Below are 15,791 nucleotides of genomic sequence, written 5' to 3' on the forward strand. Positions count from 1 at the left end.
CCTTAAATGTACAACCAATTTTACAGGCACCCTCTGCTACAGGACAGTATTTATTTCAGTGATGTTTACAAATACAGGGAAACCTGTTGGAAATGTTGTCTTCAGCTGAAAAAACATGTTTGTTTTATTTTCCTTTATTTGTGGGTGTGAGCTTTCTATTGACAACATAATACTGAGGAGAATTTGCTATTTAAATATGAGCCATAATGATACTTGGTTTTCAGACAGGTTCATTCTAGAACAATGTGGTGCAATAAGAAGCAATAAGAAAACACTATGGTTTTTTTTGAAACTGAGTCTCCCTCTGTTGCCCAGGCTAGCTAGAACGCCATGGCACCAGCCTAGCTCACAGCAACCTCAGACGCCTGGGTTCAACCACATTCTCCTACCTCAGCCTCCTGGGTAGCTGGGATTACAAGTGCCCACTACCCCACCCGGCTAATTTTTCTGTTTTTACCAGAAAGGGGTCTTGTTCTTTCTCAGGAGTGAACCACTGGCCAAGAAAACACCTCTTTTAAAACAATAGTCGGTTCAATGCACTATTGACATAATCAAATCGCTTTTCAAATGTTAGGTTAAGGGTTTGAAAACGTAAAAATGGCCTCCAAAGATAACAGCTGAGTTAGTTCTTCCTAAAGGTCGGCAAGGGTGGTGAGGGAGAGAGAGGTTGCTTCTGTTTAACAACCAATCCATATGTCAACAAAATTTAAATAGTACAAATCAATCCTAATGATGGCCCTGAGCACTTTCCATAATGAGGTTTCAGCATCTGTGTCCCAGTAGTGGTCTTTTGGGTGGGAGGTAGAGGTGCGGTTTTTAAAGGAGAGCAAGGAAGGATTTTAATTGCTTTTGTTTGTCCTACCTAAGACTATTCAAGTGCTTTAAGACTGTGTGCTGGACTCCCGCCCTCTGTAGCTCTGCAAGACTTCCCTGCGCTTCAAAACAAAGGGAAATTCCCACACAGCCTCTCGGAGGCAAGTTGTCATGCTCCACACAGCCCTTAGAAAATTCTGCTGCTGCCAAATCCTTCTGCAGATGGAAAATCAAACCAACAACAACAACTAAGAGTTAAAGAGGTTAAGTGACTTCCCTGAAAGCACAAACTAAAAGAGTTAAAGGGGCAGTGTTGACTTTCTCGGGCTTATCATAGAGCTCCCTTAAAATTCACCAGTTTGCAGAGCATTTAAGTAACTTAATCTTTTCTGATTGTTCTCTGAAGGAGGTCTTTTCTTCTAGGAAAGTTAACTTTGAAGTGTAATGCTTTCATCATGGATTCTTTCTCAATTTTGTCAACTAGTTTCAAGAGAGGAAACTATAATTTCTCAAAAGTTAGACATACACTGGCCAGTCGTGGTAGCTCACGCCTGCGGTTCTAACATTCTGGGAGACAGAGACAGAGGTGGGAGGATCATTTGAGGTCAGGAGTTTGAGACCAGCCTCAGCAAGAGCCAGACCCTGACTCTACTAAAAACAGAAAACTTAGCTGGGTGATGTTGTGAGTGCCTGTAATCCCAGCTATTCAGAAGCGTGAGGCAGGAAGATTGCTTGAGCCCAGCAGTCCGAGGTTGCTGTGAGCTAGGGGGATGCCAGGGCATTCCGGGCAACAGCATGAGACTCCATCTCAATAAATAAGAATAAGAATAATGAGACATGCACTCTTGTAGTAAAACAAAAATGCTTGTGATCCAAAACAGCTTTTCGTTATTAAATAATTAAGAAAGCACTCTCTTATATACTTAGGTTGTTTTAGTTGCTTGTGATGTTTTTCCTTTAGGTATACTCTGCTTAAACATAAATGTTATACAGGGTCTTTCGGTTCTTCTTTCCACTTTATTTCCTGCTTTCTTACTTCTAGTAAAACACTATCTTGAGGCTCAGCGACTAGGACACCAGCCACATACACCAGGGCTGGTGGGTTTAAACCTGGCCCAGGCCTGCCAAACAACAATGACAACTACAACCAAAAAATAGCTGGGCATTGTAGTGGGTGCCTGTAGTCCCAGCTACTTGAGAGGCTGAAGCAAGAGAATCACTTAAGCCCAAGAGTTTGAGGTTGCTATGAGCTGTGACTCCACGGCACTCTACCAAGGGTAACATGGTGAGACTCTGTCTCAAAAAAAAAAAAAATGCTATCTTGAGCTTCCAGAAATTTGAAGACAGGTTAACTATTGTACTAATACATTAATTCAATATTTACCCAGATATTAATTGCATTAATCTGATTTTTTATTGTATTTTTATCATATTTTCATTATTGTTTAAAGTTAACTGACTGGGTGCCATGGTCCACACCTGTAATCCTAACCTTTTGGGAGGACAAGGCAGGCAGATTGCTTGAATTCATGAGTCGGAGACCAGCCTGAGCAAGAGAAAGACCCTGACTCTACTAAAAATAGAAAACTTAGCCAGGCATGGTGGGGCATGCATATAGCCCCTAGCTACTTGGGAGGCTGACGCAAGAGGATCTCTTGAGCCCAGGAATTTGAGGTTGCTGTGAGCTATGATGCCACGGCACTCTGCCCAGAGCAACAGAGTGAGACGGAGTCTCTCTTTTCAAAAAGGAAAAATTTTATCAATATATTTTTTTATCAATATTTTTTTTTCTGGAAAAGCTAAGAACAAACCAGTCTTAGAACATTCAAGTCTCTATGGAGTAAAAATCATTTATGCCATTCTCTGATATAAAAGTTGGCAAGAGAATTTGCATGAAAAGGTGATTGGGAGTTATCCTCATTCACTGGGGAGAAAGTAATGGCCATGAACTGAGCTAACAAACAAGTTATAGATTTATTGATGCCCTAGTTTCTGCTTTAAAGTATTCGAGGAATCAAAATGTTAAATCTACTACTTTCCTTTTGAGGCTACAGATCACCAGAAGATTGCTGTTTCAAACTTAAGTGCTATTGATATTTTTATTCTGACATTTTTTATTCTGAATTCTATTTATGCTAAAAATAATGATCTCTAAGTAGAAACTAGAAAAATCAGAAAGGTCTTCGAATGACATTTTCTCCTGTAACATTACCACGAGATTCATTCTATGTGATGACAGAAAACTTGCAAAACTGATGGTCTATCGTGAAAAATGCAAAATGTGCATTTGGTTAAATGTTTCACCTTTCAGCCAATTGTTTCAATATATGATAGTTAGTACCTGAGAGCAAGGATTCCGAAGAATCTCAATCTTAGGAAAACCTAATCCAGATGCTTCAAACATGCCTTGAGCGAGTCCATAGAGATATCCTGGCATTAATTCAAAGTGAATCCCCTAAGAATTCCACTTTCACACTAGTAGTATAAACCAAACAGAGAATTCAGTGGTTCTCCAGATCCTTCAGGCAAGTGGCAAATTAAAAACCCATTAATCATTTGGATGGAGGCTCAGATACAGTATTTTAAGAATACTTCCAAGTTTAAAAAAAAAATGCCTTGCGGAAGAAAATGAACAGAGGGTATAGTTCACCAAGAAGAAACCATTCTTTCTCACAAGAAAAAAAAAAAAAAGGAGGAGGAGGTACAGGAGAGAATCAGGAAGTTGGGGCACAGCACCCCATAGCACTATATATAGCCTCGAGTTTCAGCTGTCCTGCCTTGGTGCAGGGGCACCGGGTGCTCCTGCTAATAACACTGAATGCAGCAATTTTTAAAGATAATGTTCAACTTTCCTCACTCCCAGGATGTGGAATTCTAATGAAACCACCCGTGCGATCCGTGCCTGAGACACGGTAGCCTTTGGAGAGCACCATTTGCTGAAATGTCTAGTGAGAGCTAAAATAAGCCACTTTGGTGGGGAAAAACCCGCTGAGTGGTTGAAATGAGAGCTGCAGAAGGTCACTTCCTATTTTAGTAGTTGCAAGCTGGTCCTCGTTTTATAATATCACAGTTATAAACAAGAAATTGTCACCTTGCTTGTCAGTTTACTGCTTTCTCACCAAAATAAGCAGCTGTAGCCTTTTTTCTACATGGAATTAGGTAATTTAGATGATTTGTTTCCAAACTGCGTTTCGCGACATGGATCAATATGTAACAAAAGTTATTTTTCATATATTCTTTAAACAGCCTCAGAATATTATTCTCACACCTTTTTACATCATCCGGTATACTTTCAAAGCTCTATTTACCTGCAAAAACTGTATCACGTGCATGTCAACCATGCTGTAAATGTCTTAAAAAGGACTTCCTTCCTTCTTTAATTTATTTCATAGATTATAATGGAGTATATCGAGGATGGGGTGGGCAGTGTGGAAATCTGTTACAGTCTGGGAAAGAGAAGAAGAGGGGGAGAGAGAGAAAGAGGCAGAGAGAAAACCCAACCCATGTACTCGTTTCCAGGGTTATTTAGAGATGTTCCATTTGGAAATGGAGGAAAGAGGTTAGTTCCAGCTCCAGGGTTATATAATTAATTATTGCACACACTATTGAGAATATCATCAATTTTATTCTCCTTTTCCCTTAAAAAATTTAATTTCTCTCTTCTTATTGCCTATGTCAAAAGTAGAAGTAAGATTACCCTTAAGACTTCTAGGGAAATGTGACAATTTTAACAATATTTTAAAATATCTTTTCATCCAAAATGACAAAGCAGTATATTTACCTACATCAATTATTTTAAAGCTTTCTAGGGTTAGTCTTTCATTTGAATCACACATCATCATTTCTCTCCCATTAAGTTACTCAATATATGAAGTTACAAATTCTGTTAATAGGATATAAATCTTGCACTCCAATAAGCCTTCCTCCAGGAATAGTATCAGGGTCAAAGTCTAAAACAAAACAGCAATTTTATGGAGCGGGGTGGTGGCTGGGTAGAGTGGCTCATGCCTGTGATTCCAGAACTTTGGGAGTATGAGGTGGGAGACTTGTTTGAGGCCAAGAATTCAGGACCAGCCTGAGCAACATGGCAAGACCATGTCTCTACAAAAAAAATGAAAAAAATTATCCAGGCATGGTGCCACGTGGCTATAGAACAAGACATTCAGGAGGCTAAAATGAGAGAATCCCTTGAGCTTAGGAGTTTGAGGTTGCTATGAACTATGATGGTGTTCCTGCACTCTAGCCTGGGCAAAAGGGCAAGACTCTGTCTCTTAAAAAAAAAAAATCATATGTTTAGACATATGACATATGGGGATATAGAAGGGGGAAAAAGTGAGAGAGAGAAAGTGAGAGCAAACTATTTTTCATGAAGTTAACAAATAGAGAATAAGGAACGTAGCCTTAATATTAACTTATAATAGACACCTGATTTTCCTTGGCCTGCACCGGCGTCCACATTCTGCCTTGTTGTGATTGAAAAGCAGTGACTGGATTGAACATACAAAATCGTTGTCTGCTTTCCTCAACATCACTTATCAATTATCAAAGCAGCCCATATACTCTCAGTGAGTTAAGGACAAACCTCTGCCTCACTGAACATACTAGAGAATTTACTAAGAACTTAGCTGCATTTCCACTACAGCTGCCCTTTCACATCCGCTTAAAGAATCTCCAGCTTCGTTCCTGGACTCGGGAAAAGCAGAGTGTGGAGTCCGTGCACGTCACCTTGGAAAGTGGCAGGATTTCCATCAGTTGGTTATCTGGGTCATATTCTTTTGGACCCATTTTCCTAGCATAGACCATGCTGACAACTTCTTCTGCATGTACCATCTGCAGCTCAAGCTAGTTAAAGGATCCAACAAAAACCGAGCTCAGAGAAACAGCTGCAATCCAAGTCAGGGTAACGGATGAAGGATGTGAGATTGCCCAGAAAGATTCTGTATCCTCTGCTCTTTTACTTAGTCCCCTTTGTCTGGACTTTCTCATGTGCTTGGTCCCTAGAGAGGACTGTGTTTACTATTACCTTTTCTACTTTTCCAGGCAAGGACTCTTGAAAGTTCCTTTGGCTCCCAGCAGGAACTTTGCATACTGTATTCATTGTCTCTCTCTTTATCCCTTCTTTGTAAGTCCTTCTCCCCTTTTCACAACTGCAGACTCTCAGTCCAAGCAAACCATCTTCTCTGATGTTCAGGCATCTTTCTAATCAACAGAATAAGCCCTCTAGCCTTGCTCCCATGAGACCAAGTCTAGCTTTATTGTGCGTTTTATGGACCTGAGCTTTGAGAGGGTCAAGTCGGTTTTTGCACGTGGCTCACCTCTGCACCACAGAACAGTGGGGGAAAGCAAGGAGGAATGCGTCTTCCACGGCTGCTACTGTGCCTTTGCCTTTGTTGCCGTTTGTAAGCCTTTTGGCCAAAAGAGATTTGGCTTTTATTTCTCACCAGAAGGGCATGGGAAGTAATTGTGGGTCCTGACTGTCTGACTTCATAGCCATTCTGAGGGCTTTGGCTTCAAGATCATCAAACTAAGAATCAATCTTAACTTTTTCAAATCTGTTGTGCAATAAGGCACACAGTGGAAAAACAAATGGATGGATGGATGGATGGATATTGGATGGATGGATATTTTCAATATTACCTTCACTAACTCAACATTGGTCAAGCACCTACTATGTTTCATGTTTTCTCTCCCTTTCTCGCTTTCTCTCTCTCTCTCTGACTCATCTCCTGATCTTGTGCACTGTCCTTCAGACTTGTCTTGAATCCAGTCCCTCCACTCCATCCCTCTCATTATCACCTAGCCCAGACCCTCCCTGGAGCTCACCTGAGTTTTCACAACAGCTTCATTCATCTCACGTACTAGCTATTGCCATCTCATCTTTGCCATGCCCAGGGTCACCTTTCTAAAGCAAAACACTGATCACGTCACTCTCCTGCCTTACAGTTTCCACCAGTTTCCAGTTGCCTACAAGATGAAATCCCCAAATCCTACCAGATGAAATGTCTTGTCCTGCAGACTCACCTGTCCCTGCTCCAGTCACAAATTCCACCCAATAATCATTTCTCCCCATCTCCTCCCAGCACCTTTGTTGCAAACACATGAGACTCCTTTTGAAAAGACAGACAGAATTTTAAGATGAATTTTAAAATCACAGTGCTATAAAATCTTATGTCTTCATTATATACCTACCGGAGAACAGACATGTTTTTTAGATTCTAAGTAATTAGACTGCCCAAGTGAAACTGAAAATTGATGAACCATGACATACCAATCTATTTGGTATATCACTGTTTACTAACTCCGTAGAAACTGGTCAAGAGCCACTCACTCTGCCTGAGCCTCACTTCTTTCCCCAGTGAAGGGGAGATTGTTTGTAAAGATGTAAGATCATATCAGATATTACCTAGCCTAAAAGTAGTTTTCTATCTATGCCTTCATAATATCCTCTGCCTGAGGCAAGTTATCTTTCCCTTCATGTGCAAACTTCTACTCATTTTTAAAGACCCAGGCGTCTCCTCTGTGGTTATGTTTCTGCCTCCCCCAGACTGAGTTAGACATTTTCTTCTTTGGGCTCCCACAATAACCATAGCATTTATTGCATCATGATATGAAATGATATTATTGTAAGATGCTTAAAGGCAAAAGCAATGCCTTTGTTCATTTGTACCTTGACTTAATAAGGTATAGCTTCTTAAAAATATTTGTAGAGTGTATCTACGAAAGCACGGTGCTGGGTTCAGCTGTCCAGTTCTCGAAGAGCTCTCAATTTTGAAGGCTATAAGCAAACAGAGCCACACAAGTAACCACAGTAGGAGTCTCAGTGGAATAAAGGTTCAAGTGTGGCAGAATCACTGTATGACGGCCACCAGCCCTTCCACCTGAGAACTCAGGGAGATCTGTGCTCATTCCTGAAACTCAGGGGTGGATATAGTTTCCCGTTCACTTCACCTGCCCACGTGTTTACTGTGCCTACCCCTCCTCAAACCAACAGAACTCTAAATTTTGGTGACAGAAAGCAAAAGAATTCTTCAGGTTAACCAAGAGCACCTGAGAGATTCCCACAAAGGAACAGATAGGGTGTTTCCATAATACAATTCTGAGTGGCAGTTATAGTTTTGTTTATAAACCCGAAAGCCCATAAATTACCAACAAATCAGCATATCTTTGAAGATGAAAACAAGCCATACCAAGAAGATAAAGGTTTGAAAATCACAGTGCTATAAAATCTTATGTTTTCATTATATACCTACCGGAGAACAGATATGTTTTTTAGATTCTAAAGTAATTAGACTGCCCAAGTGAAATTGAAAATTGATGAACCATGACATACCAATCTATTTTAACATGATGGGTGAGTAATATTTTCCCTTTTTTATGCCATAGGAGGCTATTCAATAAAACTTTGAATATAGGATTTTTTAAAGAAAAAATTGTGTAATATTATAAGCAATGAAAGCCTGGAAGTGCTCAATGCTGAATCCAACCGGGTGTAACTATCATCATAAGTTAGCATTTGGCAGCACCTTCTACATATATCACTTTTTTTAATTGAAAAATTCTATTTGATTGAAAAACTCTAATACTGAAATATCTTCCTTCCATAGCACTGATTGCAAATGAAATATCTCCCTTTAATTTTTGTCCTGATCAGAGGCATCACATTGCTTCCCTGATGACAAGCTGTATAGAACATCCTGGTCATGATCATTGTGGCTGCTATTCATTCCATGTGTATAATGTGCCAGGCAATGGGCTACAGGAGATTTCTCCTTGGCAAGTCCATTAGAAGCTTACATTTTTACATTTTTTTATTCTTGACATCACTGACATTTAATTCACTTCATACCCTGTATACCTGAAGCTTAGTGAGGTAAAGAGAAGATATCCAAGTGCTGCTTTGAGGGCTATTCTGGAGAAATGGAATTGGCCATTTAGAAAGGACAGAAATTGCATTTGAAATGACCCAACCTGAAACACAAAAAATATTCCATTTCTGTATCAGCCAAGAGCAGGCATCAGGCAGATGATGTGTTCCTGTGCATTGTACTCATACAGCAGAATTCCTGAGTACTTTGGTTTCCCAAGTTGTTCCTTGCTCCATATGTTCAAATAGCAGATGAGATTACCAGGGACCCCCCTATTTCTGTTCCCCTTTGGGGGATCCACAGCAGATTTTTTTTTTTTAAAGAGAGCTCTCCTGTCTGGTTCTGTTTCTCTATTTTCCAATCCAATATGATTATATTAAAGAACCAATAGGAAATACAACTCACCTGGGACAAACTGCCTAACAAGACTGACTGTGAATTTTATGAATATAATCATTTTCTCTTTCTTCAACTGTTTTAAAAGAAAATTGTTATCATATGTTATATCATCTGTACAGCCTCACCCACTTTTAATTATGTAAGATATTTACATTGCCCCAAAGTCAAATCTACAAAAATAATATCATCGGAGAAATCTAACATTTCTCCCATCCCTCTGTTCTATTTCCTCTATAGATAACCCTTTTTTATGGTTTACCACAGACGTCCTCAAACTACGGCCCGCAGGCCACATGCAGCCCGCCTAGGACATTTATCCAGCCTTGTGGGGTTTTTTGCCACCTCTGCCTGTCCTGCTTAGCAGCCAACTCGTCCCAGGGCCCACAGTCCGGCACTCCGAGGGTCTGAGGGACAGTGAACTGGCCCCTGTTTCAAAAGTTTGAGGACCCCTGGTTTACCATTTAATCTACACTTTTCAAAAATATTAGCAAATGCGTTTATATTTTAATTCCCCAACCTGAGATAAACAACAGGGTTCTAATGATTTTCGAAACACTTTAAAGTATGTGAAGTGTAAGGGTGGACACTGATAGTTGGCTTTTAGGCCAAGAGGCAAGAAATGTGATCATTTTGTGCCTGCTTTGCAAATTAATAATTTTGAATGTTTTACAACTTGTCAAATCTCAAGGCTGTGCTCTAAAGAGGGGACAGCAGTAAATTTGGATTAAGATATTAAACATTGAAAGAAGGCAACAAAGAGTTTGTCTGGAGATTTTAAGATAGATGAGTAGGGTTGGGCACTTCAATAAACTGGAGTATCTCCAAAAGGCCTTCCTACAGTAAACACGTTAAAAGCAAATTTCACGAGCAGAGTGACTTTATTCACAAACCCTCAAACCGCTTTTCCTTCTCATAGATCGAATTGCACAGAACATCATTAAGTCCCATTTGGAGACATGTCAGTACACCATGGAAGAGCTGCACCAGCTGGCATGGCAGACCCACACATACGAAGAAATTAAGGCGTATCAAAGCAAGGTACTCGAAGAACTCTGGGAAGCTATTCTGTGCTCACCCTATTTCTGCCTTTCTCAACCTTGGCACTATTAACGTTCTGAGCTGGGTAGTTCTTTGTTGTAGGGTCTCCCCTGTGAATAGTTGGATATTTAGCAGCATCCCTGATCTCTACCCACTGGATACCCCTGGTACCACCTTCACGCACAGTTGTGACGACTAAAAATGTCTCCAGATACTGCCACATGTTCCCATGGAGGCAAAACTGCCCTTACTGAAAACTACTGTCCTGTAGACTGTGCCTTCATCGGATGATTCTAGGAAATCTCATGGTGGCTTCTTGAGTCCAGGCAAGAAGCAGGTGCAATAGAATAACCACAGCAGTAATAATGGTCACAAGTCACACAACAAAAGTATAGAACACAGCATTCTAGTTTCTTCCCCCTTGCCCTACTTATTTAAAAAGGGCCCAGACAAAAAAAGGACAGCTCACCCCATATCATTATTATTATTATTATTATTGCTATGTTTTTGGATCCATTGAAGAAGTTTTTCGTTGTTGTTTTTCAGTATCTACATTACTTTATTGTGGAATAAAGATCCTTGGTTATGAGATTTACTTGGTGAGACGAAAGAAAAGGAGGGGAAAATAATAAGCAATATTTCTATTATTTTAGCCTCAGTATTTTGATAATTGTGGCATCTTGAGGTTCAAACAAGTCAAAATGTTATCTTAGGGAAAGAAAGAAAAGAAAATATCGCCCTCCCCTTTTAGCGGAATCATGTGAATTCCCACTTGGGCTGAGTGCCGGGCAGCAGCAGGAGGCGAGCCTGAGTATGTTACTGACTCTCCCAAGAGCTGTTTGCCCTGCGTGCATTGTGTCCTTTCTCTTGAAGTCCAGGGAAGCGCTGTGGCAGCAGTGTGCCATCCAGATCACTCACGCCATCCAGTACGTGGTGGAGTTTGCAAAGCGGATAACAGGCTTCATGGAGCTCTGTCAAAATGATCAGATTCTACTTCTGAAGTCAGGTGAGTAAGGAGGAGAGTCATGGGGGCGCCTATTTTAGACCAGGATGGGGTTAACCCTTAGCTCTGTGTTGACTCCAGGAAATCCTCCTTCCCATATGTAGCTGGTCTTTACCACCCACATTGTCAGCCAACTCCCAAAGGAAACTCTCAGTAATACAAACGCCCTGATAGTCATTTGTTCCCCTTTGAAGTCAAACACAATTTTGCTCATTGAAAGTGGAGCTATTAATTGTGGAGGTTGAGATACCCAGCTTGACAGGCAGTGCGAGTAATTAGCGTGTCAAGGTGGCTGAATTGCTGAGCTGGCGCTAAAACATACTCCTTGCCTTCTGTAAAGGGAAAAAAAAATGTGGGCTAGCTGAGCTCTGCCTCTGTGGTCATTTCCAATCATTTTAATGAGGATAGCCTGCAGCCAGTACACACGGGGGGAAGCTCCCCGAGCTCTAATCTTCCCCCTCCTTCCCTCACACACTCTGACACACATACACAATCGCTTTGGAAGTAGCTTGAGAAACTCTGCCTGTGATTGACTTTGCAGATGCTATTATGAAACGGGAGAAAAATTATTTGTCTTTCTTGGCTTCTTTTAAAATATAGAAAATAAGATCCATTGTCATGTTTCTACTACTCCTCATGGTCCTATGCCGTGGTAATAATAAAAACATATATGTATAAAATATCCGTACACGTTTATGTTTACCTGCAGTAATTAATCTTGTGAGATTGGAATTATTACTTCCATGTTACAGAGGAGGAGGCAAAGAGTCGAAGAAGTAAAGGGCTATGTTCAATGTGACAAAGCCAGTGCACGGCAAAGCTGGGTCTTGAACTTGGGCCAAATGTTAATTGTTCTGCTACTCATAAGTTGTTGCTGCCTCTTTACCAAATGATGCCAGTTGGTGCAGACCCCGACCCAAGCATCAGCTTGATGTTTCAGTTATCTATTGCTGTATATAAACACAACCCTGAAACTTAGTTAAAGGAATAACAATTTATTTTGCTCTCAAAGCTACAATTTGGGCAGGGCTCCGTAGGGTTGTGTCATCTCTGCTCCACATGGTGTTCACGGAGGCGCCTTGACTGAGGGCGGGAGGATCCCCTTTTGAATCAGACATGACTGACAGGTTGTGCTGGCTGACAGCCTGGAGTTCAGCCAAGGCTCTGGGATGGGACCTCAGTTCCCCTCCACAGACTGTTTGGACTGGCTCACAGCATAGTCACTAGAGGTGGAAAGCTAGCACCCTGGAGGAACAAGGCACAGTGTGCTAGATTTTCCTGACTTGCCTCAGAGGTCACTTGGGGTTACTTCCACCATATTCTATCCATCGAGGCAGTCAGAAAAACCCACCTGTATTCAAGGGTAGGAGACATAGTTCTACTCCTTGAAAGGATTGATAAGGTCCTAGAAAACATGTGGAATTTAAGGTAATCTTGACCCTCTTTGAAAATAAGATCTGCCTCACCTTGAGCTAAATTCTCTAGATGGCACTTTCCTTATTTGTAAAATAAATAGATGAACTAGAAACAATGAATTCCAAACTTACAATTGCATCAGCAGCATCAAGGGAGATTATTAACAGTTCAGAGACATAGACATCATCGCAACCCATGGAATCCAAATCTCCTGAAGGGGAACCATGTTCGTTGTATTTCTAAGACCCAGATATGACCAACTCACGGGCTGACATGTGGGAACCACTGAACCATATAATCATTAGCATCTCCTTCCAGTATAAAAATGTTGACCCTAGTATAAAAGGCAGGGTACTTGATGTGAAATTTACTAGGTGGAGAATATAAATATCTTAACACAATAACTAAGAAAATGCCGTGAAGGCTGTATCAGCCAGTTTCATGAAAATATTTCCAATTGTATATAAAACCAGCACATTGTACCCCACGATTGCATTAATGTACACAGCTATGATTTAATTTAAAAAAAAAAAGGACAGGGTACTTAATCTCCTTAAACTCATCCACAAAATGGGGCTAATGAAATAAGCCTGAAATAGTTATTGCAAGGAGTAAACATGATAATGAATGTAAGGGACCAGAGAAAGTGTCGTCAATATATAAATAATAGTCAGAAAAGCATTACTTCAATTAATATTTACGAATCCTCTGTTATGGGTAAGCTCCTGTGCTAGGTGACATACCCGAGGGAAAGCAAAGAGAAATCAGTCAACATACATAGCAAAGAAAATCAAACATAGCAATAAATACAAAGAGGTGGCATGTAAGAAATGCACTAAAGACGCAAATTTGTGGCTTCTGAGTCTGACTGCCACCTTCTATTACTGTGTGGAGGCCAAAGCCCATTTCTCTAAAACGTGGGGAAACTATACAACAGCACTTCCTCCGCATGTTAATAAACGTTCAGAGGAAAAAACAAAGGCAGGAAACAAATTCATTCAATAAACATTTGCTAAGCAACTACCATGTGTCAGAGACTTGCCCTGAGTCTTGGAGATGCAAGAGTGAACAAAATAATCACAATTTCCTATTGCTGCAGACAAGGTCCCTGCCCTTATTTTATTAATAGTGCATTTAAGAATTGAAACTGACTTTAATATTAGTCAAAAAGTAGAGAGAAATGTATGTTTTCGAAAAAAAAGGTTGCTACCCTTCATTTTAACTACCTGTAAACTACATTTTCTGTTTAATTCCTCACATAAGTATCAAGAGAACTTTATTTCTAATATGGTTATTTTAAAGCAGGGAATACTGCAGGATTTCTGTATGTAGGTGTCTCTGGGTGTGCCTGTGTCTGTGTGTATGTGCATGAGTAGTACATATGTGTTTTAAAGTTCTGGAAAGTCTCTTGACCTGTGCATAGTAATAACCTCTTTATTGTTGGATATATGTACGTATCTTAAATTTGTTTTAATCACAGGTTGCTTGGAAGTGGTTTTAGTGAGAATGTGTCGTGCCTTCAACCCATTAAACAACACTGTTCTGTTTGAAGGAAAATATGGAGGAATGCAAATGTTCAAATCCTTAGGTGAGTTTCCCTTTAATGAGGACGCAATTTTACCAGCTACCATCAGTTTCTCCACTTAGATTGAAATTGGTCAATGAAATGCCTCGATTCTTTGATGTGAACTTGTGTTTCCTTCAGTAAGAAATGGGCCGAGTAAGTCTCCAGGCCAGGTAACCCTCTCTTGATCTTACAACTGTGGCTTCTATTATGAAGGGAAGGAGAGGACTGTGGACTCTGTTGAGACCAGACCTATTGAGACTTTATTCAGAAATAAATAAAGATTGGTGCTAAAAGAGCTCAGCTCATTATAGGTCATTCTTTGTAGAATTAGCCTTTCTTTTACCTCCTAGTTTCCTGTTTCACAAAATATATTATGTAGACAGACCACTAGTGATCCGTGGGGGTGACTTCTGGTAGTTTTATATAAATTCATAATCATGAGTTAAGGTATTTAATTGAAAGACGTGCTCCCATCACTTGTTTCTCACCAGGAACACTTAATTCATGAAGTTCTGGGGAAGCACAGACAGAGTCAATGCCAACCTATCCAAAATGATCCTCAGCCTGTCCTTGTGGGAGGGCACTGAAAGAGGCTTTGGAAGGGTCATGTGTCATCCCATCCAGTCATCAGTGCATGACGGCATGGCTAAGAAGAACGTTAACAAAGATGGGCTGATGCCAGGAAAGTTTTTAGTGATTGATAGTGTCATTTGTTCCATATCCTGCCCACAGACACCAAAGAAGGCCACTGCCCTTTCACCTCTTGTGCTGTTAGTTGATATGGCAGCCAACAGCAAGTCCATCAGGGCTGGCAATGTTTCCTGTCTACAGTTGATACACATCCATGTCATCTCCAGGGCTAGATTTTCAAGAAAGGAGGAAAAGCCTTGGCAAGCAACCTCAGTATATTTCCACTTTCATCAAATAAACATTTATCAGGGATCAGTGTAGAGGTGCAACATTATTTTGCCAAAATTCACGATGGCTAAGCAACTGACCCGTGAGTCATGAATTAGAAGGTAAAAATAAACTCTGGCTCTTCAGTCAAATTTCCAGAGCAATTACCATACTTAAAGATACCTCATCTTTGTTCCATAAGATGTTTCTAACATCTTAGTTTGAAGCCTGGGGACATCCTACATTGCAGGTTTAATGCCACTAAGATTGACAATCCTTAGCCCCTCTCTGTAATGTTTTAGATTTTCTGTGAATCTATCGCTATTATTAAAGATCCCCAAATCACATATTTAAGATTTTTTTAGTTGAAAATAATTTCAAATTTATAGGGTTAGATTCAGGTTATGTATTGCCAGTCAGATGTCATGATGGACAGGCACCGTGTCAATTTGCCCCTCATTGGTAATGTTGATTGCAATCCTTGTGAAGATGTTGCCTAATTTCCTTATTCTATATTGAGTATCACATCATTTTTTTTGTAGTTAGGAACTTATAAATGTCTCTTCTAGATGTCCAGTATACAAATCCTTGAATAACTTCTTGATTATGAAACTTGCCTTACATATGGCTTATTCCAAGTTCAAGTATTTTTATTAAATTTTCCTTCCTTCCTTATAGGTTCTGATGACCTAGTGAATGAAGCATTTGACTTCGCAAAGAATTTGTGTTCCTTACAACTGACAGAGGAAGAGATTGCTTTGTTCTCATCTGCTGTTCTGATATCTCCAGGTAG

General features: G+C 40.2%; 1 protein-coding gene across 2 annotated transcripts in view; it reads left to right on the forward strand.

The window, feature by feature from the left end:
• Positions 1 to 15,791, forward strand: part of RORB (RAR related orphan receptor B) — a 188,195-nt gene that overhangs the window by 153,700 nt on the left and 18,704 nt on the right. For both annotated transcript variants that reach the window (XM_003782957.2, XM_023508418.1), the window contains exons 5-8: positions 9,994 to 10,115; positions 10,989 to 11,121; positions 14,015 to 14,122; positions 15,677 to 15,787. In XM_003782957.2, the coding sequence (XP_003783005.1) occupies positions 9,994 to 10,115; positions 10,989 to 11,121; positions 14,015 to 14,122; positions 15,677 to 15,787 (474 nt within the window). The remainder of the gene's footprint in view (positions 1 to 9,993; positions 10,116 to 10,988; positions 11,122 to 14,014; positions 14,123 to 15,676; positions 15,788 to 15,791) is intronic.

This window comes from Otolemur garnettii, unplaced genomic scaffold (genome assembly GCF_000181295.1).
Source record: "Otolemur garnettii isolate 467f Iridium unplaced genomic scaffold, OtoGar3 scaffold00006, whole genome shotgun sequence".
Lineage (NCBI taxonomy): Eukaryota > Metazoa > Chordata > Mammalia > Primates > Galagidae > Otolemur > Otolemur garnettii.